The sequence below is a fragment of the Jaculus jaculus genome, chromosome 4 (assembly GCF_020740685.1).
Source record: "Jaculus jaculus isolate mJacJac1 chromosome 4, mJacJac1.mat.Y.cur, whole genome shotgun sequence".
Taxonomy (NCBI): domain Eukaryota; kingdom Metazoa; phylum Chordata; class Mammalia; order Rodentia; family Dipodidae; genus Jaculus; species Jaculus jaculus.
The window spans coordinates 42,817,722-42,844,303 of NC_059105.1; the positions used below are offsets into that span (position 1 = coordinate 42,817,722).

The following is a 26,582-nucleotide window of genomic DNA, read 5'->3' on the forward strand; positions in this document are numbered from 1 at the left end:
CTGTATTCCTAGCTCTGGGCAAAGACCAAGACATGAGGATTACAGAAGTTCCTGACCAGTTTGTGCTACATATTGCATTCCAAACCAGCCTGGGCTAGTGTGAGAAAGCCAAAACAAAACACCAAAACCTCTGTCACTTAAAGACACATAATCCTTGTAGATTACTTATGCTCTGGACACATACCTTATCTATAAGTATGAAGAGATTGACTTGTGAAAATGCACCAATTTCCATGTGAGTTTACCACCATTGGAGAGCCAGTATCTTAGAGAAAACAGGTAGCTTCTTGTGATAGATAATATTTTCAACTTGATGGGATCTACAGTCACCTTAGAGACAAATCTCGGCCTGTTTATGAGGGATTTTCTAGAAAAGGTTAATGGGATTGGGAAGATCCACCTTAAATGCAAGTGACCTCACTCCATGTGCTGGCATTTTGGATTTAATAAAAAGGAAAAAGTGACCGGAGCGCCAGCGTTCTCTTGGTTTCCTTGCTGTGGAACAGATATGACCAGCTGTCAAGCCCTGACATTATAACTTCCCTGACATTGCAGACTGTATCCTCAGTGAGCAAAAGAAAAAACAACAACAAAAAAATCTTCCTTTCTTAGGTTGCAGTTGTCAGAAATTTTATCACAACAATGAAAGAAGTAATGAATACAATCCTCAAAAGAAATTTATTGAACAAATTCTTTCATATGTATATACTACGTTACATGGAGAATTACTAAGGTCCCTTGCTGATGTGAGGACAGCACTATGATTGAAAACTTCATGCCAAAAAATTATTGAGTATAAAGTGGGAAGAGGATCAATACTGATTAAAGGAAATTGAATTTTGTCCAGATGCATCAGTCTGTTTCTATGAAAGGCTTTCCTCCCCAGCGGTGGGGACCAAACCCAGGTTGGGCCTTGCCCTATAAAAGTACTTGTAAGACATAAAATATTATAAGCACTTGATTTTTACCTAAAACACATGAGAACAATACACAAGATTTCAACAACCAAAGTAACTGTACAAGAAGTAAACAAATTAACTTTATTTAAAGTTACTACTTCAGCCCTTACATTGATTTGTTTTTAAAAAAATATCAGTCAAGAATATATTATTGAAAGTGAATATATACAATAAATAGAAAATAGGGAGGCATATTGCTAAAGACTTGATCTGCTGCCTACTGTGGTAGCCAAGATTTGACATGTCATCAGCATTATTAAGAGTAGGTAATGCACCTGGGAGAAGGTTGTAATGGCTGGAAACATAGCTTAAAGCTCTGGACCACTTATTAGAAAAACAACAAAAGTAAACCATTCAATGTATCTACGAGGTAACCTCACTCCAGCACTGAATTACCTACTACTATCCACAAGAACAACTTGAAAATATCAAAAGTGCCAGGAAACCTTCATTAACAGTACTTTCAATGTGTTAATGTTAAATATGTGATTACTGAAATATTCTAAGACATGTGGAAGGCCCTAAAACAATAAGTTACAAATACTCTGAGCTTAATAACTTAAACATGATATGGCTAAAATAACACATCGTGGGACTATCTCAGCTAACTTCAAGTTAAGTGATAAAGGTTTAAATTACAGTTCCAACCCGTGCTCTTCAAAGAGTGGTATAGAATTCTAGCAATAAAGATGACATCCCATTATTAAGGCGGAACCTGCTAATACACACATGCTTTGAATTACACTTGATTGAAGAAATAATTCTATATACAAATGGGTCCATATTCTATGTGCAAAGTTTCAACACAGCAGGTTAATAATCAAAGCTGGGTTTAACAAGTGCTTTCTGACTTCTAAAAATGAACCATGAAAGCACCTCCTAAAAGTGAGTAAACCCAAGTCAAAGGGTGGTGACTGCAGTTCTTCCTTTATGTGTGATGAACTTCGTGAAACATTAACTCCCGAGGTATGCTTGTTTCTGGACCGTATAGCTTACATGCTCTTCTTTCAAAGGCCGCTACCATCTGCTTTACCACTTCATCGAAAAACAGTGTAGCCAGCTGAGAGTGCAGAAGTGAGCGGAATTCAAAAGAAATCTAGAAAAATGTTAAAAATTATTTTAGTAAAATCCTTCTGTGTTGAACATGGTGGCACACAGCTGTAATCCCAGTACTTTAGAGGACTGGGGGTTTGAGGCTAGCTGAGCTACATAGTGAGACTCTATCTCAAAAAACCAAGGGTGCCTTAATGCTAGCACCTGGGAGGGAGAGGTAGGATTGCCATGAATTTGAGGCCACTCTGAGACTAGAGAGTGAATTCCAGATCAGCCTAGCCTCGAGTGAAAACCCAACTAGACAAACCAAACACAGGGCTGGAGAGATGGCTTAGAAGTCAAGGCATTTGCCTGCAATACCTAAGGACTCAAGTACTATTTCCCAGAGCCCGCATGTGGTGGCACATATGTCTGGACTTAGTTTGCAGTAGCTAGAGGCTCCAGCATGCCCATTCTCTCTATCATGAATAAATAAATGAAAACAATTATTTTATTTTTTCAAGGTAGGGACTCACTCTAGCTCAGGCTAACCTGGAATTCACTATGTAGTCTCAGGGTGGCCTTGAACTCATGGTGATCCTCCTACCTCTGCCTCCTGAGTGCTGGGATCAAAGGTGTGCACTACCATGCTCAGCTAAAACATAATTTTAAATCAAAAAAAAAAAAAAATCAAGGGGCTGGAGAGATGGCTTAGCGGTTAAGCACTTGCCTGTGAAGCCTAAGGACCCTGGTTCGAGGCTTGGTTCCCCAGGTCCCACGTTAGCCAGATGCACAAGGGGGCGCACGCGTCTGGAGTTCGTTTGCAGAGGCTGGAAGCCCTGGCGCGCCCATTCTCTCTCTCCCTCTATCTGTCTTTCTCTCTATGTCTGTTGTTCTCAAATAAATAAATAAATAAAAAATGAACAAAAAAAAATTAAAAAAAAATCAAGGGCTTAAAAGAGCTAAGCTAGCTAGTCCTGGTGTCTGCTACTTGGTCAAAGACTGAGGCAAAAGATCCAAGTTAAGGCTGGCCTAGCCTTGGCTAAAGACAGCATGGGTCATTTTGTGAGACTTTCTCAAAATTAAAAGTGGGGACTGGAGAGATGGCTTAGCAGTTAAGGTGTTTGCCTGCAAAGCCAAAGGATCAAGGTTCAATTCTCCAGGACCCATGTAAGGTAGATACATAAGGATGGCGCATGCATCTGAAGTTCATTTGCAGTGACTGGAGGCCCTGGTGTGCTCATTCTTTCCCTCTCTGCCTCTTTCTCTCAAATAAACAAAATATATCAAAAAAAATTAAAAGTAGGCTGGAGATTTAGTTAAATGGTAGAGCTACAAAAACAACCACATCAGAATGATTAATGTATTCACAATGTTAACAGTTTTCTTAAACTTACTATAGAAACAAACAAGGCTCTCTGCCTTAAAATAAGATTCCTTGGATTTACTGTGACAGCAGAGGATGGGCACACAGCAGGAAAGATCCCCTCTTCTGACAGGTGCCCAAACCTCATGTAGATGAACCCACCCAGCTCCACCTGAAATACCCAGTTTCCAGCATGAACACTGTCCTATATGGAGGAATCAAGAACAAAGAATTCCTCTGTCCCAAGGTGCTGGAAATTGAACCAGGGCTGTATGCATGTTAAAGCAAGTGCTGGTGTTACAGGCAGGCACCACCATGCCTAGCTCAAGGTTGTCAATGGAATCAACTCAAGATCTGAAACAAGCATAAAGCTTTTAACCACATGACCATTTTCTTTTGTTTGTTTGTTTTTTCAAGGTAGGGTCTCACTCTAGGCCAGGCTGACCTGGAATTCACTATATAGTCTCAGGGTGACCTCAAACTCACAATGATCCTCCTACCGCTGCCTCCTGAGTGCTGGGATTATAGGCGTGTGCCACCTCACCCAGCCCCATGACCACTGTCTTTTAAGATTCAAAATCTGAACTGCAAGCACGGAGAACTCATTACCTGTTGGCAAAACAGAAGTGGCTTTAAGTTAAAGCTAAGCTGCTATGAACATGAAGTTATGAGTTCCTAAGATTCTAAAATCATTTCTCCCTTGAATTTTATTTCTGCATCTAACATACAATGTATAGACTTATTTTGATGTTAATTTTAAACACAAAAAACTAAGTTCTTTTTTTAACTTTTACTATTTACTTATAAGCAGAATGAGAATGGGTACATCAGGACCTCTTGTTGCAAACAAATTCCAGATGCATACCATCTTACTAAGTTTAAGTGTCTTACTAAGGGCTTAACAGTTAAGGCATTTGACTGTCAAGCCTAAGGACCCATATTCGACTCTCCAGGTCCCATGTAAGGCAGATGTACAAGGTGACACAAACTCACAAGGTCTCACACATGCACCAAGTAAACCATAAGCTTGGATTTTAATTGCAGTGGCTAGAGGGCTTGGCACACCAATTCTCTCGCTCCCTCTCTTATAAAAGGAAAAAGTCTTAATAAGGTTAATCTTTAGGGCTGGAGAGATGGATTAGTGGCTAAGGTACTTGCCTGTGAAGCCTAAGGACTCAGATTCAAAACTCCCCAGTACTCATGTAAGCCAGATGCACAAGGTGGCTCATGCGTCTGGAGTTCATATGCACTGCCTAGAGGCCCTGGCACACCCATTCTACCTATTTGTCTCTCTCTCCAATAAATAAATAAAATTTATTTTAAAATTCAAATATCACCAGGCATAGTGGCACACGCCTTTAGTCCCAGCATCGGGAAGGCTGAGGATGGAGGATGCAGTGAGTTTGAGGTCAACCTGAGAATGCATAGTGAATTCCAGGTCAGCCTGGGCTAGAATGAGATGGAAAAACAAAACAAAAAAATTTAAATATTAAAAGTTTAAATATTAGGCTGGTAATAGAATTGTGACATGGGACATGTATCCTTTTTTTTCCCCCCTACTGAAGATGAAGCCCAGGGCCTCAAGGCCCCTAAAGGAGATACTTTACCACTGAGTTACATCCCCACAAAAAGTAAAAACATAAAGAGGAACGAATATTCACTGCTACAAGAAACAGAACAGAAAAAAAAGTTCAAGCACTAGTGTGTAAAAATATTCAGAAATGGGCTGGAGAAATAACTCAGTAGTTAAAGGCCCTTGCTCGCAAAGCCTGATGGGCCAGGTTTAATTCCCCAGTAAACACATAAGCTAGATGGACAAAGTTAGCACATGCACCTGGAGTTCATGTAGTACAGTTACAGGAGGCCTTGCTGTGACCATACTCTGACTCTGTCAAATGACTAAAAATATTTTTATTATATATGCTTTTAAAATATTTTATTTATTTCTGAGAGAAACAGGCAAGAGAAAATGGGCCTAGCAGGGCCTCTAGCCACTGCAAATGAAATCCAGACACGAGTCACCTTGTGCATCTAAGCCATCTCTCCTGCCCAAGTCAGGCATGGTGGCACACACCTTTAGTCCCAACACCTGGGAGGTAGGAGGATTACGATGAGACTGAGGACACCCTGAGAATACATAGTGAATTCCAGGTCAGCCTGAGCTAGAGTGAGACCCTACCTTGAAAAACAAAACAACAACAACAACAAAAAAAAACCCAAAAAACCCCCTCTCCAGCCCAATAAATTTTTTGTTTGTTTGTTTTTGTTTTTCATGGTAGAATTTCACTCTAGCCCAGGCTGACCTGGAATTCACTATGTAGTCTCAGGGGTGGCCTCAAACTCTCAGTGATCCTCCTACCTCTGCCTCTTGAATGCTAGGATTAAAGGTGTGTACCACCAACTACCTGGCCTAAAAATTTTTTTTAATAAGAAAATTGGCCATGCCTGGTAGTGCACACCTTTAATCCTAGCACTTGAGTGACAGAGGTAGGAAGATCCCTGTAAATTCCAGGTCAGCCTGGGCTATAAAGAGATCCTACCTCAAAAAAAGAAATAAGGGCTAGAGGAATGGCTTAGCAGTTAAGGCGTTTGCCTGCAAAGCCAAAGGACCTTGGTTCGTTTCCCCAGGACCCATATTAGCCAGATGCACAAGGGGGCCCATGTGTCTGGAGTTTGTCTGCAGTGGCTGGAGGCTCTGGCATGATGCCCATTTTCTCTCTCTCTCTCTCTGTCAAATAAATAAATAAAAATATTTTGAAAAGTTAAAAATAATAAGTGGGCTCATGGAAGATGGCAGCATAGGTACCACGCCAAAGCAGCCTAGGGGGGAAAAAGACCAAAAAATCTCAGCAAAATACACACTTTTACTAAAAAGTGAGGTGTATAGGAAATTGAAGTGGCAGCGGAGAAGTAGAAGAGTTCCAGAGCATCCAGAGCCTGCACAGGCGGGAAAAGCGGCTCCGGCAGCTCGGCCAACCGCCGTGGCCATGGCGCACCAGAAAGCCGCCAGACTCGGCTCGAGCCGCAGGAAAAGCCAGGTGCGGGCGCTTCCCCTCACACCGCGCTCTCCGCAACTCGGGAAACGTGAGGGGAGAGCGGCAGCGAGCAACGGAGGAGCAGACCGTGATGTAGAAGAACGCTTGGAGCAGCGAGAGAACCAGAGCAGCTGCGGCTCCCTCCCCACCCCCACTGCCTGAGCCCAGCTCCGGGAACAGAGCAGCGGCCCAGGACCCGGCCACGCCAACAGCGGGACCCAAGCAGGAGCAGAGTTCGGCAGCAACATCAGCGGCCCCAGCAGCAGCAGACCCAGAAGTGGCAGCAGCGGCAGACTCGGCAGCAGCAGCTTCAGGGGGAGCAGCGGCAGTGGACACAGCAGCAGCAGCTTCAGCAGCAGTGGTGGCTCCAGCAGTGGCAGCTACAGCAGCAGCAGAGGCAGCAGCAGCGGTGGGTCCAGCAGCAACACCTTCAGCAGCAGTGGCTACAGTCCCAGCAGGGGCAGCTTGAGCAGCAGCAGTTCCAGCAGCAGGGGTGCTGATCTGCAGGGCCACACTTGCCAGGCTCGGTTTGCCCCGCAGGAAAAGCAAGTGCCCAGCTCCAGAAAGAAGAACAGCAGCCGACGGCCCAGGCAGCAACTTGACTGAGACCAAAATCATTCAAGGCAACTGGGATTGCACCAGGGAAGGGTCTCACTTGGTCGCAAGCTGACTTGGATCCCTCAACAGACCAGAAATCTTAACCTCTTTGTTGATAGAGGATCTGGTCGTTATAATAACTACTCTTGTATACATACTTGGGGCTGTTTTTGATTGAATGTATACAGTGTTTAGTTAAATTTTAGAATCTACCTGTATTTTATTCCACTCAGCCTGCTTGAATACTCCTATAGCAGGGAAACTCAACCCCTAAGAACATCTTTGTAGATACTCTGAGAGTCTTAAGAGCCACACCTAACACCTTAAGGTCCTACCCTGAAAATATATTACATTAAATCAATTGAATACACAGCTAGCTAGAAAATCCGAGCATTAACTTAATCCAAGATGCAAAAATATATACATTATAACACAAGAAAAGTTAAAAATAGGGCCAGGTGTGGTGGTGCATGCCTTTAATCCCAGCACTTGGGAGGCAGAGGTTGGAGGATCGCCATGAGTTCAAGGCCACCCTGAGACTACATAGTGAATTCCAGGTCAGCCTGAGCTAGAGTGAAACCTTAACTCAAAAATAAATAAATAAATAAACAAACACACACACATTCAAATTAACCAATCAACAAAAATGTATTTTCTTTTTCTTTTATTCCTTTTTTTTTTTTTTTTTTTTTTTTGAGGTAGGGTTTCCCTCTAGCCTAGGCTATCCTGGAATTTACTATGTAGTCTCAGGTTGGCCTCAAACTCACAGTGACCCTCCTAACTCCTGAGTGCTGGGATTAAAGGTATGCGCTGCCATGCTTGGCTTTTTTCCCCTTTTTTTCTGGAGAATGAGCCTAGGTTGATCTGGAACTCACTACGTAGCCCAGGTTGGCCTCAAGCTTGTAGCAGCAATCCTTCAGGCTCAGCCTCTCCAATTTGGGGTTTATAGGTATGTGCCACTGTACCAGGCTGAATTATTACTTATTCATTACCAAGTTCACTTTATATTAATTTTATTTATTTATTTGACAGAGAGAAAGAGACAGAGAGGAAACATGGGTGTGTCAGGGCCTCCAGCTGCTGTAAACAAACTCCAGATGCATGTGCCACCTTGTGCATCTATCTGGCTTATCTGGGTCCTGGGGAATAGAACCTGGGTCCTTTGGCTTTGTACACAAATGCCTTAACCACTAAACCAGCTCACCAATTTTGTATGTGAAACAGCAAAACTTCATAGTTACTTACTGAAAAATCCAAGGTACAAGTTCTTGGGTAGCCAGGAAGACCTGGGCTAAAACGCCAAATAGTCTCCAAGTGATTGAAAAGTTTCCCATCAGTGCATGATGCCTAGAACAAAATGAAAAAAAAAAAACCAAAAAACTGTTAAATGCCTTTGACAAGAACCGGCTTCAACTGAGGCTTTTCTCTCTTAAAAGTAATGATGTCTATAAGTCAGACCACAGGAGATGAAGATAACAGTAACCTCCTAACAAAAGGAGACATTATCTTTTGTTCTGTGATTCCCAACACTGCCAACTGTACTCCTTTCCACTCTCTCACTCACGGCACTACTTAAATTTCTCTCATCTGAAAACATATTTCAAGGAGCTCCAGTGGCACAATCAATTAGCATGTGGCACTTAATGAAAACATTTCAAGTTCTGCTACTTACATATCATACTAAATGAATTAAGCCACTGCACTGTATTTCCTTAAGTAGTAAAGTAACCCATTTTATATTATTACTCTGAAGTGGTGGACAGGTTTTACAGTATCTAGTTCATATCCTCAGCATGACCCATTTCTTTCTGACCTCTTCTTTGTTATGTGTTTTTTTCTTTAAATTTTTATTCTTTTTTTTTTTTTTCAGGTAGAGTTTCACTGTAGCTCAGGCTAACCTAGAATTCACTCTATAGCTCCAAGCTGGCCTCAAACACAGTGATTTTTCTACCTCTGGGATTAAAGGTGTGCACTACCACTACAGCCAAACTTTATATGTGTGTGTATGTGTGTATACCTTGAAACACAATATTTAGCCATAATTATGTGCAGTCCATCTTACTCATTATTACTGTAAATCATTCAAAAAATGACTGAGCCAGGTGTGGTGGAGCACACCTTTAGTGCTAGCACTTGGGAGGCAGAGGTAGGAGGACTGCTGTGAGGCCACCCTAAGACTCCATAGTAATATTCCAGGTCAGCCTGGACCAGAGTAGGATCCTACCTCAAAAAAAAGACTGAAACGTGTAAAATGTGAAAAAGGGTATCCAGACCATAGTTATGACCTAGACTTGAGTTTATCCTCAGGTATTATATGGGCAACACTATACTAGCAGACAACTGACCTCAAGAATAGTATCTAAAAAAAAATAAAAATAAAAATAAAGAATAGTATCTACAAACTTCCCTCAACGGCCATTTAAAATTTTTGTATAAAGATGGACAGGTAGGTCAGAGGTAAAACACTTGCCCAGCATGCATGAAACTCTGGGATGTTCCAAGTCTACAAATTCCTCCTAAATTAAGCATTAAGCTTTTAGCTTTTTTTTTTTTTTTTTGGGGGGGGGGAGAGGTTTGAGGTAGGGTCTTACTCTAGCCCCTGCTGACTTGGAATTCACTATGTAGTTTCAGAGTGGCCTTGGGCTCACTGTGATTCTTCTACCTCTGCCTTCCAAGTACTGGGATTAAAGAGGTGTGCCACCATAGCAGGCTAGTTTTTAACTCTTTATGCATATACTGAGACACTCAAGGCTATTCCTTTACTTTGATAACTTTTTTTTTTTTTTTTGGTTTTCCGAGGTAGGGTCTCACTCTAGCCCAGGCTGACCTGGAATTCACTATGGAGTCTCAGAGTGGCCTCGAACTCACGGCAATCCTCCTACTTCTGCCTCCTGAGTGCTGGGATTAAAGGCATGTGCCACCATGCCCGGCTTTGTTGTTTTTCTTTTTTAATTAAAAATTTTTATTAACATTTTCCATGATTATAAAATATATCCCATGGTAATTCCCTCCCTCCCCACCCCCACACTTACCCATTTGAAATTCCATTCTCCATCATATTACCTCCCCATTACAATCATTGTAATTACATATATACAATATCAACCTATTTGTTGTTTGTTTTTTGAGGCAAGGTCTCTCACTCTAGCTCAAACTGACTTCGAATTCTCTATGTAGTCTGAGGGTGGCCTTGAACTCACAGCGATACTCCTACTTTAAAGGTGGGCACAACCATGCCTGGCTTCTTTGATAACTTATTCACCTAAAGAGATTACATTTTCCCTTTGTGGCTTTAATCACTACCAACACTACCCAAATAAAGACCTGAATAGGCAAACTAGTTTTTCTCCAAGTAAAATCCCTTTTCTTTTTAGCTGAGACCTCCCTAAACATAAAACACAGGGCCTTTTTCTGGACTAATTTCTGGATCTCATCACTCAGGAGGCAGAGGCAGTAGAATAGAAGCAAGTTCCAGGCCAGCTTCACCTACACTGTGGGTTCTAGGACAGCATGGTAAAACCCTAGTAAAAAAAACAAAACAAAACAAAACAAAAAACCATAGTAAAACCCTGCCTCAAAAACAAACAAGAAGGGAAAATGTTCTGTTTTATAAGTATAGTTCAATAAAGCTTTTATCTATTTATTTATTTGAGAGAAAAAGAAGCAGATAGACAGAATGGGCGCACCAGTGCCTCTAGCCACTAATGAACTCCAGACATATGTGCCATCTTGTATACCTGGCTTTACGTGGGTAATGGGGAACTGTACCTGGGTCCTTGGGCTTTGCAGGCAAGCACCTTAATGGCTAAGCCATCTCTCCAGCCCTCATATTTATTTTTTATGGGGGGGGTCAACTGGGTGAGATGGTACATGCCTTTAAATCTCAGCACTCAGGAGGCAGAGGTAGAAGGATCACCATGAGTTCTAGGCCACCCTGAGCCTACACAGTGAATTCCAGGACAGCCTGAGCTAGAGTGAGATGTTACCTCAAAAACAACAACAAAAAAAGTGCTGGGGATTGAACCCAGGGCCTCACACATGCTAAGGGCCAATTTTCACATTAACATATTATGCCCTTTGTAATCACATTAGAAGCCTATAGGAAATTTAACACTAAAGGAGAAATAGATGTTCGAAATATTGTAACACCTCCCTCTGACTATTTTCACAGAGCTGCACCACAGCAGTAGTCCTAGATGACCTAGTCCAAGGACACATGATTTCTTTATGGTCTGTTCACTGCCAAACCCCTTACTGCTAACAACAAAGATACAGTACACAGTGAAAACTATTTGGACTGACCCTTCTGGCTGTTCTAGATAAAATGACTCTACTCATCCAAGTAAACTAGCATGTGTTTCTACTAGGAATTAGGCAATAAAGATTTACTGAGCAGGGTATGGTGGCTCATGCCTTTAATTCCAGCATGCAGGAGGCAAAAATAAGAGGATAACCATGAGTTCAGGCCACTCTGAGACTATACAGTGAATTCCAGGTCAGTGTGGGCTAGAATGAGACTCTAAAAACAAAATAAAACTAACAAAAAGATTTATTGAACTCTGTCTCCCCAGCATTCAGGAGCCTGAAACAGAAGGATAGTATGTTCTAGGCCAGCCTGGTCTACATAGTTGAGTTTTGTTTTTTTTTTTTTTGGTTTTTCAAGTTAGCATCTTGTTCCTATCTATGTATTGAGACACTAAGCAAAACAAAAGACAAAAAGATTCATTGAAATGGTATCTACTGAAAATTCTCAAGGCCTTCTGCCCCTTAGAGATTAGACAGACTAGAATTGTTGACATATTAAGTCATGGGTACATTCCAGGTAGCTAATCATTCATGGAAAATTCCATATGGCTTTTGCTGTTCCATTGAATACACTGATTTTATTATATTTTATGGTGGACCAAGATGGCTTACTGGGTAAAGAAAGCAAGGGCTGGAGTGATGGCTTAGTGGTTAAGGTGCCTGACTGTGAAGCCACACACCCCAGGTAAGTCAGATGCAGTGGTGCATGTACCTGGAATGGCTCACCCCATTCTCCCTCTCTGCTTATATATAAAGAAAAAAAAAAACACAAATAAATAAATATAGAACCTAGAGGCAATCAAAAACTAAACATATGTTGTTCTATTACTCTTTTTTTTTTTTTTGAGTTAGGGTCTTACGCTAGCCCAGGATGACCTGGAATTAGTCTCAGGCTGACTTCAAACTCACAGCAATGCCCCTCCTACCTCTGCCTCTCCAGTGCTGGGTTTAAAGGTATGCACTACCATGCCCAGCATTTTCTGTGTTTTTTTTGAGGTAGGGTCTCACTCTAGCTCAGGCTGACCTGGAATTCACTATGTAGTCTCAGACTGGCCTATAACTCACAGAGATCCTCCTGCGTCTGCTTCCCAGCCACCAATTTCATTTTGTTTGGTTCTTAGTATATTTTTTAAATAGTTCAAAGATGAAAAACTCGAGAACAAAAAAGATGAAAACTGTTCAAACTTGTGTGGCCCAAGTGATATTTCCTGTGGTTCAATAGGCCTCAGCAAAAGGGGAGAAGGGGAAGAAAAGAAAGTTTCCCATTTCCTATTCTTTTTTTTTTTTTTTTTTTTTTTTAGTTTTTCAAGTTAGCATCTTATTCTAGCTCAGGCTCACATGGAATTCATTAGGTAGTCTCAGGGTGGCAGTCCTCCTACCTCTGCGTCCCAAGTGCTAGGATTAAAACCATGTGCCAACGTGCCTGGCTCCATTCATATTCTAACTTCTATTTAGATAGAACAATTGTATAAAATAACACAATTAAGAAATAAAATAGGAGCCAGGTGTGGTGACACACGCCTTTAATCCCAGCACTCAGGAGGCAGAAGTAGAGGTAAGAGGATTGCCATGAGTTCGAGGCCACCCTGAGAATGCAGAGTGAATTCCAGGACAGCCTGACCTAGAGTGAGACCCTACCTCGAAAAACCAAAATAAATAAATAAATAAAAAATAAAATAAAATAGGGGCTGGAGAGATGGCTTGGCAGCTAAGCACTTGCCTGTGAAGCCTAAGGACCCTGGTTTGAGGCTCGATTCCCCAGTACCCACATAAACCAGATGCACATGCATATGGAGTTCATTTGCAGTTCATTATCTGAAGGCCCTGGAGCACCCATTCTCTCTCTGTGTCTGTTGCTCTCAAATAAATAAATAAACAAAAAATAATAAAATAAAATAGGGCCAGTTGTGGTGGCACATGCCTTTAATCCCAGCACTTGGCAGATGTAGGAGGATCACCATGAGTTTGAGGTCACCCTGAGAAAACAGTGAATTCCAGATCAGCCTAGGCTAGAGTGAGACCCTACCTCAAAAAAAAAAAAAAAAGAAAAGAAAAGAAAAAAAAAAGGCAGGCTGGAGATACGGTTTAGTGGTTAATGCACTTGCCTGTAAAGCCTATGGACCCAGGTTCAATTCCCCAGGACCCACGTAAGCCAGATGCACAAAGTGGTGCATTTGTCTGTCTGTGTGCAGTGGCTGGAGGCCCAGGCACTCCCATTCTCTCTCTGTCTCTCTCTCATACAAAATACTTACAAAAAAGAAGAAATATTTCCCATTTCCTTCCTCTACTAAAGGTGTGTGCCACCATGCTCAGGTGTAGAGATATCTTTCTAAGTTTTTACATGTTATTTAACCCATTTAATATAATTGATATTTGGAACATAATTAATATTTGAGAAATACTTAGAAAAAAAATTATTACCTTTACCAAATGTGGTTTTACCAAGGTTACTACAGATGTATATTGCTCCAAAACAGGTGGAAACCCAATCTGTAATTGTGTTTTACAATATCCAGATCTCCTTGATAGTATGTCAGATTTTTTGCACCAAGGAACAAAATGCTTGTAGTCCTCCATTCCTGATACTACATCATACATTTCCTGCATTGAATACCTTAAAAATGGAAAGATGAACATTGTTAACAACTAATTCTGAAATATGTGCTTGAAAATGAATACAAATAAAACCGAATTGTAAATTATTTGGTACACATATTGACTCACATGATGGAATGAATGGGTTCAAGCCAACACAGAAAGTAAAAGGGCAGTAGAGATATATTAGAGGTCTTAATTTTGAAGCCCATTATGGTTGGATATGACATACAGGTGTGGAAGAGGGGAAGGAGGGGAAAGGGAGGAGAAGGAAGGGAAAGGAAGGGAAAGGAAGGAAGAAGCCAGGCATGGTGGAGTACCCCTTTAATTCCAGCAGCCGGGAGGCAGAGGTAGGAGGATTGCCGTGAGTTCAAGGCCACCCTGAGACTATACAGTGAATTCCAGGTCAGCCTGAGCTAGAGTGAGACCCTACCTCAAAAAACCAAAAAAAAAAAAAAAAAAAAAGAAATGAAAGAAAAATAAAGAGTTTAAGAGGGAGGGAATTACCATGGGATATATTTTATAATCATGGAAAATGTTAATAAAAATTAAAAAAAAAAAAAAAGAGTTTAAAGTCCTGCATGGTGGTACATGCCTTTAATCCCAGTACTTGTGAGGCTGAGGTAGGAAGATCACCATGACTTTGAGGACAGCTTGAACTACAGAATGAGTTACAGTTCAGTTACAGGGCAGGTAGAATAAGACAGTACCTCAAATCAACTTAAATAAATAACAACAAAAATTCCAGTCAGCCTGGACTACCTAGTGAGGCCTTGTCTGGAAAATCAAAACCTAGGGCTACTCTTTCTTTCTCTCTCTAAAATAAACAAATAAATAAAATATTTTAAACAACAACAAAAAATCCCAAGGGCTAGCAATATGGCTCACAGTATGTTTATTGTGCAGGCATGAGGGCCTAAGACCTCCTGAGTCTGAATATCCAGAAACTATGCAAATAGCTATGTCTACATGGCCCGTATGTCTCTTAGCCCCAGTCCTATGGGACAAAGTGGAAATCACTAGGGCTCACCAGTGGTAAGCTCCAGAATCAGTAAGCTCTGTTCCAACTAGTTAAGAGGCAGGTAAGCGCTGGAGAGGGGCCTGATATATTTTCCTGTGGCTGCCACAGGTAAGACCCTGACATGATGCATGAATATTTACTTAAATGTGCATACACCATATACCCCAAAAATTGAGTGAATAAATATTCACATCTGAAAGGACCAACCTGGACCACAGACCAAGACCCCATTAAGCACAAACACACAAGCGCTGGGCGGGGGACGTAGCTTAGAGGGTAGAATGCTTGTCAGCATGCATGAAGCTCTGGGTCAATTTCCACCACTGTATAAACTGAGCACTCCAACATGGATATACAGATGGCTTAATACTAACAATGTATTATTATAACCATATTAACTAGCAATAAAAGGAGAAATGGAGTAATTCTCTCTATGGATGATGAAATACCAGAAGTATTCCCATCAGAGCAAGAAATACCACTAAGATGTCACTATGCTATATAACTCTGTTCTGAAAGTATTAAAATTGAAGCAGAAAATACGAAAGATATGTAGATATGATTGTCAATTCAGAATCCAGTAAGGTGGCATATTATGAAATACATAAAGATCAACAGCTTTCCTATACACAAAAATGTAAAATAGGCTGGGCATGTTGGCCCATGCCTTTAATCCCACCACTCAGGAGAGGTAGGAGGATCTCTGTGAGTTAGAGGCCAGCCTATGACTACATAGTGAATTCCAAGTTAGACCTGGGCTACAGTGAGACTCTACCTTGAACCCCCCCCCCCCCGCAAAAAAAACAATAAAAATCAGTAAGCTTCAGGGCTTAAATGAATAAACAAAAAATGAACAAAAACAAGACAAAGCTTTACATACACAGAAGTCAATTTGAACAATGAGAATAAGATATATACTTTTCTTGGCTGTCTGTAATCTTAGCACTCAGGAGTCTGAGGTAGTGGGAAGACTGTCAAGAGATCAGAGGTCAGACTGAACTAAACAGCAAGCACCAGGCCAGCCAGTGCCACATTAAAACACACACACACACACACACACACACACACACACACACACACAAATAGATACTGAATGTAAGTTCAAGAAGTTCAAGTATGATTCACCACAAAATTATATACTAATTTACGTAATCATACGCTAAATTACCAAAGGATATTTTTGGAATACAATAGAATTAGTACATTTATAGATGTTTTAACTAGTCATTAAAATCAAGAATGACAACGCATGTCGTAGGGCTGGGGCAATGGCTCATCCTGCAGGGATAAAGCACTTGCCAAGCAAACATGCAGACTGCAGTGCAGATCTCCAGAATGCTCATCAATCCTGGTGGCTCATAGCTCAGGAGGTGGAGACGGGATCCCCAACGCAAGCTAGCTAGACCAGCAGAATGGGCGAGCCCTCAGTTCAAGTGAGAGAACCACCTTCAGTAAATCAGCAATTAAGAACGGCAGCCAACATCAGCCTCTGGTCTCCACACACATGCATGTGCACCCATGCACATGTGCACTCACACATATATAATCATGTAAAAAAATACTTGTCAGCTGGGCGTGGCAGCACACACCTTTAATCCTGGCACTCGGGAGGCAGAAGTTGGAGTATCAGTGTGAGTTTGAGGCCACCCTGAGATTACAAAGTGAATTCCGGGTCAAATTGGGCTAGAGGAAGACCCTACCTTGAAAAAAAAATACATGTCATAAATTATTCCTTTTGTATGTCAAGGTTAAATCTACTTATACAGTGAACATATAACTATATTCATTCAACAATATTTATAAAGAAAATAGCAAGAGCTATGGAAAGGCTAACCTAGGAAAAGCAATTTGATCTGGAAGAAGATAATGCAATAGTCTACAGGAAATGATGAATGTACTCTTTTAATGAAATCACTATTATATACAAACCCTATAATTCTTCTCTCTGAATATTCTTTTCTTTTGTTTGTTAATGGTGCTGTGATTTTGAAGAAAGTTCTTGCATTTATCTCTTTAGGCAAAACCGAGGAATGCAGTGGAAGGGTTCTGCTCATCAGTATACCGCAGGAAGCTAAATATCTAAAATGAGAAAAATGACCACATTCAGAGTGACTAAAAACTTAAGAGAAAGCACAAATATGTAGATATTACATAAAGGGATAAATTAGAGGGGTTTGCAATTTTGCAATGTTGCTGAAAATATACACAAGACATACCAGATACAGAAAAATATTTTTATTTTTGTTATTATTTATTTGAGAGAGGGAGAAAGAGGCAGATAAAAAGAATGGGCGTCGGGCTGGAGAGATGGCTTAGCGGTTAAGCGCTTGCCTGTGAATCCTAAGGACCCCGGTTCAAGGCTCGGTTCCCCAGGTCCCACATTAGCCAGATGCACAAGGGGCGCACGCATCTGGAGTTCGTTTGCAGAGGCTGGAAGCCCTGGCGCGCCCATTCTCTCTCTCCCCCTCTACCTGTCTTTCTCTCTGTGTCTGTCGCTCTCAAATAAATAAATAAATAAAAATTTTAAAAAAAGAATGGGCGTGCCAGCACCTTAAGCTGCTGTAAACAAACTTGACACATGTGCCACCTTGTGCATCTGATTTACAAGGGTTCCAGGCTGGGTGTTGTGGCTCACACCTTAATCCCAGCACTTGGGAGGCAGAAGTAAGGGGACTACCATGAGTTCCAGGCCACTCTGAGACAACACAGTGAATTCCAGGTCAGCCTGAGCTAGAGTGAGATCCTACCTTGAAACACTTAAAAAAAAAAAAAAAAGACTATCTGCCAGGCAGAATGATAGGAGGATCATTGTGTGTTTAAAGCCAACCTTATCTACAACAAAATTCCATGGGTGCTGGACAGATGGATCAGTGGTTAAGAACACTTGCTTGCAAACCCTGATGGTCCCAGTTCAATTCCCTAGTGCCCATGTAGAGCCAGATGCACAAAGTGACACATGCATCAAGTTCGTTCGTTTAGTGGAAGGAGACCCTGGCATGCCCACTTTTTGCTTGCAAATAAATAAAAACTAAAAAAAATAAAGCCAGGTGTGGTGGTGCACTCTTTTATTCCCAGCACTAAGGAGGTAGAGGTAGAATTGTTGTGAGTTCCAGGCCAGCTTGGGTAAGAGCGAGACCCTACTTCAAAAAGGAAGAAAAAAAAATAGTTTTTAAAGTAAACAGGGCTAGCTGGGTGTGGTGGTGCAAATCTTTAATCCCAGCACTGGGAGGCAGAGGCAGAAGGAAAGCCATGAGTTTGAGGCCACCCTGACATAGTGAATTCCAGGTTAGCCTGAGCTAAAGTGAAACCCTAACTTGGGGGGGGGGGTAAACAGGGCTGGTGAGATGGCTTGGCAGTTAATGCACTTGCTTGCAAAGCCTAAGGACCCACGTTTTACTCCCCAGAACCTACATAAGCTAGATGTACATGGTGGCACATGTTTCTGGAGTTCATTTGCAATGGCTGGAGGAACCTGGAGTGCCCATTCTATCTTGTAAATAAACAAAAAATAAAAAACATACACACAACTACACATACAAATACATATATATATATATCCATTTATAATGCAAATCAGCAAAGATTTATGAATAAATTAGCCCAGTGGTGGTTTGAATATAAAATATCCTCCATAGCCTCATGTGCTCATGATTAGGCCTCATACTTAATCCCCAGCTGGTAGAGCCTTTGGTGGGTGGAGCCCTTCTGAAGGAGTTGTGTCACTGGAGGAACAGCCTTGGGGTGTTAATAACCTACCCTCACTTGTACCAGGTAGAGTTATGAGGCCACTGCTGTGATTAACTCAGTATGTGGCTTTTAGTCTTTTGGAACTGGTTTTGGAAGCTTTACAATACTATAAGCAGACCTTATAGGGTCATTCTGGTGAGAGTTGGAAAGACCAAAATGCTAACAGAAATGTGGACTGTGAAGGCTCAAGTTTCAGAGGAGCAAAAAGGTATTTTGTTGGGAACTGGCCTAGTAGTTCGTGTGGTATTCCAGCAAGGGGGCGGGCTGCATTCTGTGTCCTGAGAATTTGAGCAAAGTTAGATTTAGATGTATTGGGACTGGAGAGCTGGCTCAGCAGTTAACAGTGCTTGCTTGCAAGCTGGGTGTGGTGGCGCATGCCTTCAATCCACTCGAGAGGCAGAGTTAGGAGGATCGCTGAGTTCAAGGCCACTCTGAGACTACATAGTGAATTCCAGGTCAGCCTGGGCCAGAGTGAGATCCTACCTTGCAAACCCGCCCCCCCCCAAAAAAAGTGCTTGCTTGCAAATCTTGAAAGCCCATGAAGAGACACAAAGGTCCTGGAGAGCTGCTAAAGCAGTATGAAGGAGGGTTCAAGAACCTGCAAGATGGTCCTGTGAAGGAATTGTGCAAAGCTGTGAAAAACTATGGAGCTGGGCGAGGTGGTGCACAGAGGTAGGAGGATCACTGAGAATTCCAGGACAGCCTGAGCTAGAGTGAAACCTTACCTCGAAAAACCAAGGGGTGGGGGGAAGAACTACAGTTTGACAGAAAACTCAAGATAGCAGGGATGCCAGAGACAGGATGACTGCCAAGAAAAGATGCTGGCTTGGGATGGATTCTGCCCTGGAAGTAAGCAGCACAGCTGGTGGGGCAGAGCTGCTAAAGCTTTCTGGAGCCTAAAGGATTTATTCAATAATCCTAGGTGCCAGACATGACGCTACAAATCCAGGATTTGATGTTTGCCCTGCTTGTTTTTGATCTTGCATTGGTCAAATCTTTCCTTGCCATGCCCCATTCCACCTTTATGGAGTAAGAATATTTACTTTGTGTCATTATGTGTTTGAAGTATGCAACTTGTTTTAATTTTCCAAGGCTCAGTTAAGAGAATATTTTGAGTTTCAGATGAGAATAAACTTTTTTTTTCGAGGGTCTCACTCTGGCCCAGGCTGACCTGGAACTCAGTATGTAGTCTCAGGCTGGCCTCAAACTCACAGCAGTCCTCCTACCTCTGCCTCCCGAGTGCTGGGATTAAAGGCGTGCACCACCACGCCTGCAGAGAATGGACTTTTTGTTTTGTTTTGTTTTTTTGGTTTTTCGAGGTAGGGTCTTGCTGTAGCCCAGGCTGACCTGGAATTCACTATGTAGTCTCAGGATGGCCTCGAACTCATGGCAATCCTCCTACCTCAGCCTCCCAAGTGCTGGGATTAAAGGTGTGCGCCACCACGCCCGGCTTGAGAATGGACTTTTGAACAGTGTTGGGAATGATAAGAGTATGGAGACTTTTAAATTGGATGGAATGCATTTTGCACCGCGAGATGGCAATGAATCTATGGGAGCCAGGGGCCAAATATGGTTTGAATGTAAGATGTCCCCCACGGCCTCATATGTTTACCCTTTATACCTCAGCCCCAACTGGTAGAGCTTTGTGGAGTGAAGCCTTGCTGGAGAAGGTGTGTCGCAGGTGGCAGGCCTTGGGAGTATTTTAGTCTAGCCCTTCTTTCCACACTCAGTTCACTCTACTTCCTCTCTGATGCTCTGGACATGTGACATCCAGCTGTCAATTCCTGTCATTATTTTCCCCACCTCGATGAAACTTTCCCTCAAAACTAAGCCAGGCTGGGCATGATGGCACACACCTTTAATCCCGGCACTTGGGAGGCAGAAATAGGAGGATCACTGTGAGTTCGAGGTCACCTTGAGACTACATAGTGAATTCCAGATCAGCCTGGGCTACAGTAAGACTATACCTTGAAAAAAACAACAACAAAAAAATTAAATAAAAATTAAAAAGTACATCCCTCATATAATCCCACTAATCAGGAAGGTGAGGTAGGAGGATGGTTGTATGAGGCCCTACAGGGTGAGTTCCAATCAGCATGGGCTAGAGTGAGACCTTGCCTCAAAACAAAAAAATATGGTTGGTTATGTGTAAATAAGCCTCCTTTTTTAATCTTAAAAAAAATTATTTATTTGAGAGAAAGAGACAGAGAAAGAGAATGGACACCCTATGGTCTCCAGCCAACTGCAAATAAACTCCAGATGGTTGTACCCCCTTGTGCATCTAGCTTACATGGGTCCTGGAGAATCAAACTGGGATTCTTTGTCTTTGCAGGAAAATGCCTTAACCACTAAGCCATCTCTCCAGCCCTTTTTTTTTTTTTTTAAATTGATCATTTATTTATTTGCAAGCAGAGGGAGGACAGAGACAGACAGGGAGAATGGGCATGCCAGGACCTTCAGCCATTGTAAACAAGCTCCAGATGCAATGCATGAGCCATTTTGTGCATCTGGCTTTGTGAGGGTACTAGAGATTGAACCTGGTTAGGCTTTGCAGGCAAGCATCGTAACTGCTGAACCATCTCTCCAGACCCACCCAAGCCTACTTACCTACTGAATTTGCTCAAGTAGGATTATGCCAATAAAAGTGATCATTATTCTCCTTTATCAAATAATTAGTTATTTTAATTTCCCCCTTAAATTGAAATCAGCCAGCATGCCAAATATACTTGCTCCTTCTGTGGCAAAACCAAGGTGAAGCACTGTGGCTCCTGCATGAAAACGGTGGCTGGTGGAGGCAGGCCAAATGAGCCAATGGGTGCAATAGTGGCATGTCTGTTGTGGGGGAAACCAACTGCCCTCTAATTGGACTGGAGGCCTGCTCCATGGGAAGGGAATACATCCCTGATATTGAAAACGTAAAACAGGGGTAGTCATGAGCCCTAGGGGTTGCTGGTGTTTGGCCAAATGTATATACTATGCTTATCAAACTGCCCAGTAAGCACTTCTGTTAATGTTCACACCCTTATATTAATACTACTCTCACTTTTGGTTCAGAATCTTTTCTTTTCAGATAGCAGTGACCTTGGGATGACTCAGAAGGTATCATAGAAAGAAATGACTGCTGTGCTCAGAGCTGCAGTATCTGTATCACACCTGCCAAGGCTCAGGGTCTAATGCGAAAGAGGTGGTAGAAAGAATGTAAGAGCCAAAGGACAGAACTCCATACAACATGTTCTCTCCAGACACAAAATGGCCTGGATATCCATGGCCTCACAGTGCCTGGAACTACCTGATAAGACCATCATAAGAGGAGGAAAAGATCAAGACATCAAAAGTAAAAGAGAGACTGAGATGGGAAGGGGATATGATGGAGAGTGGAGTTTCAGAGGGGTAAATGGGGGAGGGTGGGTGTCACCATGGGGTATTTTTTATAATCATGGAAGTTGCTGGTGGGACCTGGACCTACAACATGCCCTCGCTGTCACAGTTAAGACTGCCACTAGAAGACTGAAGGACATGATGGAGAATGGAATTTAAAAGGGGAAAGTGGGGGAGGGAGGATATTACCATGGGATATTTTTTATAAGCATGGAAGATGTTAATAAAAATTGAAAAAACAAAAGGGCTGGAGAAATGGCTTAGCAGTTAAGCACTTGCCTGTGAAGCCTAAGGACTCCGGTTCGAGGCTCGATTCCCCAGGACCCACATTAGCCAGATGCACAGGGGGCACAAGCATCTGGAGTTTGTTTGCAGTGGCTAGAGGCCCTGGCGTGCCCATTCTCTCTCTATCCCTCTTTCTCTCTCTGTCTTGTCACTCTCAAATAAATAAACAAAAATTAAAATTAAAAATTAAAAAAAATTGAAAAAAAAAGAAGACTGAAGGACCAGTAGAAGCCTGCAATAAATGGGTTAATTTATGTAACCAAAAAATGTGCATACGCCCCCCGCCACCATGAAGCCTTCGCCCAATATAGTGAACTGGGTGCCAAATTGGCTAGGAAACTTACTTTTCTCTTTTTTTTGGTTTTTCGAGGTAGGGTTTTACTGTAGCTCAGGCTCTCCTGGAATTCACTATGTAGTCTAAGGGTGGCCTCGAACTCCTGGCGATCCTCCTACCTCTGCCTCCCGAGTGCTGGGATTAAAGTCGTGTGCCACCACAACCAGCTCAGAATTAAATTTTGTAACAGATTCATATATTGGTTCCCTAAGATTATATAATCTGGTTATAATCTTAAGGAACTGTATGTGTTTAAACAAACACAGCAGGTCAGTGTGAATGTTATGGTTATAGTGTCCTGGACAGCACTGATTTTTAAAAATGTATTTGCATGTATATCCACGCGGGCATGTGTGCGCGCGCGCGCGAGCCACACTGTAACTGAAATGCCAGACACTTGTGCCACTTTCTTCATGTGGCTTTTTACGTGGGTGTGTTGGGACTCGAACCCAGGCTGACAGGCTTTTGTAAGCAAGCACCTGTAACAGATAAGCCATCTTGCCAGTCCAATGCATATCTCTTTTTTACACGTTATCACTAGTAAAGGGCTAGAGATAGAGTATGGTGGTAGAATTCATGCTTAACATGTACAAGGCCCTGGGTTCACTCTAGCAAGACTTTCAGAAACATGTGGAGCCATACACTTAGTTGTATATAGTTAAACCATGAAATGAATATTTGGACACACTGAGGATGTATTTTAAAAATCAAACCATTTTTGTTGTTACGGGTTTTTTGTTTTTGTTTTTACAACAGGTCTCTCAATGTTGTCCAAGCTGGTCTGGGATTCCTGGGCTCAAGTGATCCTCTTGCCTCAGCCTCCTAAGTAGCTTGAAGCAAAACAACATTTAACAAGGTAGTATAAGCAATCTAAAATAAGAAGGGAGGGCTTTCCGTTTTTGGAGAAACTGCCTCCTACTTCTTTTAAGTACTATCCCTAATCTAATAACATTTCGCTAAACTAAAAAAAATATGATGGGGCTGTGTTCTGAACGCAGTCGCCCACTACCACAAATTATGTACTTTCCCGCATTTGGGGAGCTTGCAAGGGGTCAGCACATATGGAGTACAATGGATAATAAGCCTCGCCCTAGGAAAACCACCTTTGCGATTATACCTTTTGAGGTCCTTTCTTTTTTCTTTTTTTTTTTTTTTTCGAGGTAGGGTCTCACTCAAGCCCAGGCTGACCTGGAATTCACTATGGTGTCTCAGGGTGGCCTGGAACTCACGGCGATCCTCCTACCTCTGCCTCCCAAGTGCTGGGATTAAAGGCGTGCGCCACCACGCCCGGCTAGGTCCTTTCTTTTATATCTGGTTTAAATTTCATCTAATATTTGTCTAAAGATTCAGAACTGAAGTGTTGATACTTCTGTCCTGGGCTCAGACAGATCTATGTCTTTCCTCTCTACCCTGTGTTGTATACATATGGATTCATTATAAATACTTTTTTTCCAGAATGATTACAGGAAACAAAATAGTAAAAGTATAACATCCTTTATTTCTCTACCTCCATCTCCATTAGCAAACCTCCTGAAGGAACAACCAGGAAGGCTGAATCTAGCTGAAGGTTACAGGCAAGGCCTCGAAAGTTACACTGGGAGTGACAACAAAACCCAGGTCCTCTTTGCCGGTTACGTTCAGTTTTGCAAGCATCCAATGGCCGGGGTCAAAGAACTCCAGCAGAAAGTGGGGAGGCGCCTGACCATCTGGCACGCACGAGGCCCGGAGGGCGGCTCACCCGACGGGCCACCCCTCCCGTGCCCCACAGAGCCGGCCACCCTTCCTCGCAGAGTTAAAAAAACTTTCCACCGGCCCCAGGCCGTCGGTCCGTCCATCGGCGGAGACCGGAAGAACCCGCCCGGTCACTCGCCCGCGGCGGCGCTACGTTATCGGCAGCTCGCAGAGCCGCTTCGCTCGCACTGACTCATCGTCCTCCTCGGTCGCAAGGGCGGCGACGCCAACCCCAGGACGGCGCCGGCCAAGCGCGCGATGCCGCGGGGTCCTCGAGCGCCCAGCGAAGGGAACCCCCGGTGCGGGGCCGCCGGGCTGGGGGAAAATCCCTCTCCCGGAGCTGCCAGGGTCGCTTCTTACCTGACGTGGCGCGGGGCTTCGCCCACGGTCGTCGACTTCGGCCGGCATCCCGAGACCACCCTCACCAGCGCTCTCTGACCACTCCGAGCTGCCATGATCCTCTCTCGGAAGCCGGTCCTACCCCCGGGACTAGACTCCGGGGCACCGCCCTCAGGCCGACCGGACTGGCGGGCTCCGGCGCCTGCCAGCCAATCAGCAAGCTCAGTGAGCAGTGAGACACGCCCCTTTTCCCGATTACGTCAAGCAGACGCAAACTTCCCAGACGGACGCCTCTCCCTCCTTGCTGGCCAATCAGAGGGGCGCAGGTCTCCACACGCGTGCGCACTTATGTAATTCCCGCGCGCTGGAACTCTTCCCTCCAGCGTGCACCAACTGCCGGGGTTTTCCTGAGAGCTGGTGCGGGTCTCGAGGCGCGGCACGTGAGCCCCGCCCTGCGGCGGGAGGAAAGCCCTGGGTGACTCGTTATGTAACTGTCCCACCCGCCAGGCTGGGCCCACACGCTGTGGCACCTGCCTGGCAAGCCTGGCACAGTCCTGCCGGGTAATGACTGTTTAATACGGTTCGTGCTGTGCTTACTCCTTGGGGTTGTCTGAGGGCACCACGAGGTCGTGCCACCAGGGAAGACATCAAGTGAACTCAAGTCCCTCCTTCCATTTGATGTGATGTTGGTTTATAGTTTTTGTTTCCCTTATTCCATACAAATCCTCCTCCGCATATTTGCTTTGACTCACTTTTTTGAGGGATCGATTAAGTCTAGACTTTTATTCCCAGGTTCGTATTTAACCTTTGTAAGCTATAGGTTCCTGTAAAGAAAGATAGTGATGATCTGAGTTTTGAGAAGTGAGATTGTTGGTTAAATACAGTCAACAAATATTTGAGGGTTGGGCTGAAGATGTAATTCTGGTGATAGAGTGCTTGCCTAGCATATAAGACCTGGATTTGATTCCAAGCACTACGTAAACCCAATGTGGTAATGCACACCTGTGGAGGATCAGGAAGGAGTTCAAGGCCAGCCTGGGCTACATGACACCCCCCCCTCTCTGTGTGTGTGTGTGTGTGTGTGTGTGTGTGTGTGTGTGTATGGCACAACTTTGAGACACAGCTCTTGGGAGGCAGAGGTAGGAGGATGGCGGTGAGTTCCTTCATCCTGAGATTACATAGTGAATTCCAAGTCAGCTGGGCTAAAGTGAGGTCCTACCTCAAAAAGCAACAAAACAGCCCGGCGTGGTGGCACATGCCTTTAATATATATATATATATATATATATATATATATTTTTTTTTTAATATGTGTATTTTTGCCAGGTATTGTGGCATATACCTGTATTTTCAGAATTTGGGAGGTGGAGGCAAGTGGATCAGGAGTTTGATGCCAGCTTGGGACCCTGTTTCAATAAAAACAAAATGAGTTAATATTTAATAGTCACAGAGTCTGTCTGGGGTGATAGTGATAATTGTTGAATATAATTAGTACTACTGAATTGTGCAATCTAAAAAGGCTGAGGGGCTGGAGAGATGACTCAGTGGTTAAAGGTACTTGGTTGCAAAGCTTCATGGCATGTGTTCAATTCCCCAGTACCCATGAAAAGCCAGATGCACAAAGTGGTACATATGTCTGGAGTTGGTTTGCAATGGAAGACCCTGCAATCTGTCTTCTCTTTTCTCTGTCTCTCTCTCTCTCACTTCTCTGCTTGAAAAAGTTAAAGCAAACAAACATGCCTAGAGAGATGGTTTAGTGGTTAAGGCACTTGCCTGCAAAGCCAAAGGACCCAGGTTCAATTCCCCAGTACACACATAAAGCCAGATGCACAAGGTGGTACCTGTTCTGGAGTTCGTTT

General features: G+C 43.1%; 1 protein-coding gene across 1 annotated transcript; it reads right to left on the reverse strand.

Moving 5' to 3' along the window:
• Positions 1 to 1,026: 1,026 nt before the first annotated feature.
• On the reverse strand, positions 1,027 to 24,857 carry Coq10b (coenzyme Q10B). Its single transcript, XM_004653609.2, has 5 exons — positions 24,746 to 24,857; positions 16,840 to 16,989; positions 13,716 to 13,908; positions 8,235 to 8,336; positions 1,027 to 2,055 (listed from the first exon to the last, which is right to left on the reverse strand). Exons 1-5 carry the CDS (start codon positions 24,838 to 24,840, stop codon positions 1,888 to 1,890), a joined length of 708 nt encoding a protein of 235 aa, XP_004653666.2. The 5' UTR covers positions 24,841 to 24,857; the 3' UTR covers positions 1,027 to 1,887.
• Positions 24,858 to 26,582: the final 1,725 nt, after the last annotated feature.

Bases quoted from the DNA above. Each gene is read 5' to 3' on its own strand.
- Coq10b (XM_004653609.2), bottom strand. From the start codon at position 24,840: ATGGCAGCTCGGAGTGGTCAGAGAGCGCTGGTGAGGGTGGTCTCGGGA. The intron at 16,990-24,745 runs GTAAGAAGCGAC...TTCTCATTTTAG, and splicing joins GAAGCCCCGCGCCACGTCAG to ATATTTAGCTTCCTGCGGTA. The intron at 2,056-8,234 runs GTAAGTAACTAT...ACATTTTTCTAG, and splicing joins CTTGTACCTTGGATTTTTCA to ATTTCTTTTGAATTCCGCTC.